At 57.5% G+C, this 299-nt stretch overlaps 1 protein-coding gene across 1 annotated transcript in view; it reads left to right on the top strand.

Annotated features, from left to right (window-relative positions):
* Positions 1-27: 27 nt before the first annotated feature.
* RPUSD2 (RNA pseudouridylate synthase domain containing 2) overlaps positions 28-299 on the top strand; it is a gene marked incomplete at its 5' end in the record, with an annotated part of 2,062 nt that continues 1,790 nt past the window's right edge. Inside the window, one exon of the mRNA XM_010136886.1 lies at positions 28-294. Coding sequence (XP_010135188.1) covers positions 28-294 — 267 coding nt within the window. The remainder of the gene's footprint in view (positions 295-299) is intronic.

Below are 299 nucleotides of genomic sequence, written 5' to 3'. Positions count from 1 at the left end.
AGGCTCGACTCACGCTAATTTCTGTCTTTCTCGCAGAATAACGATTTTCTCAGGAACACGGTGCATCGCCACGAGCCGCCAGTCACTGCCCAGCCCATCCAGATCCTGGCGGAGGACGACGAGGTGGTGGTTGTGGACAAACCCTCCTCTTTGCCGGTACATCCATGCGGCAGGTTTCGTCACAACACGGTCATCTTCATCCTAGGCAAGGAGCATGCCCTGAAGGAGCTGCACACCATCCACCGGCTCCATCGCATGACCTCGGGGGTGCTTTTGTTTGCCAAGACCCCCGAGGTGTC

This window comes from Buceros rhinoceros, unplaced genomic scaffold (assembly GCF_000710305.1).
Source record: "Buceros rhinoceros silvestris isolate BGI_N320 unplaced genomic scaffold, ASM71030v1 scaffold25925, whole genome shotgun sequence".
Taxonomy (NCBI): domain Eukaryota; kingdom Metazoa; phylum Chordata; class Aves; order Bucerotiformes; family Bucerotidae; genus Buceros; species Buceros rhinoceros.
Note: the sequence above shows the minus strand (reverse complement) of the source record. Positions and strands in the feature narration are given on the sequence as shown.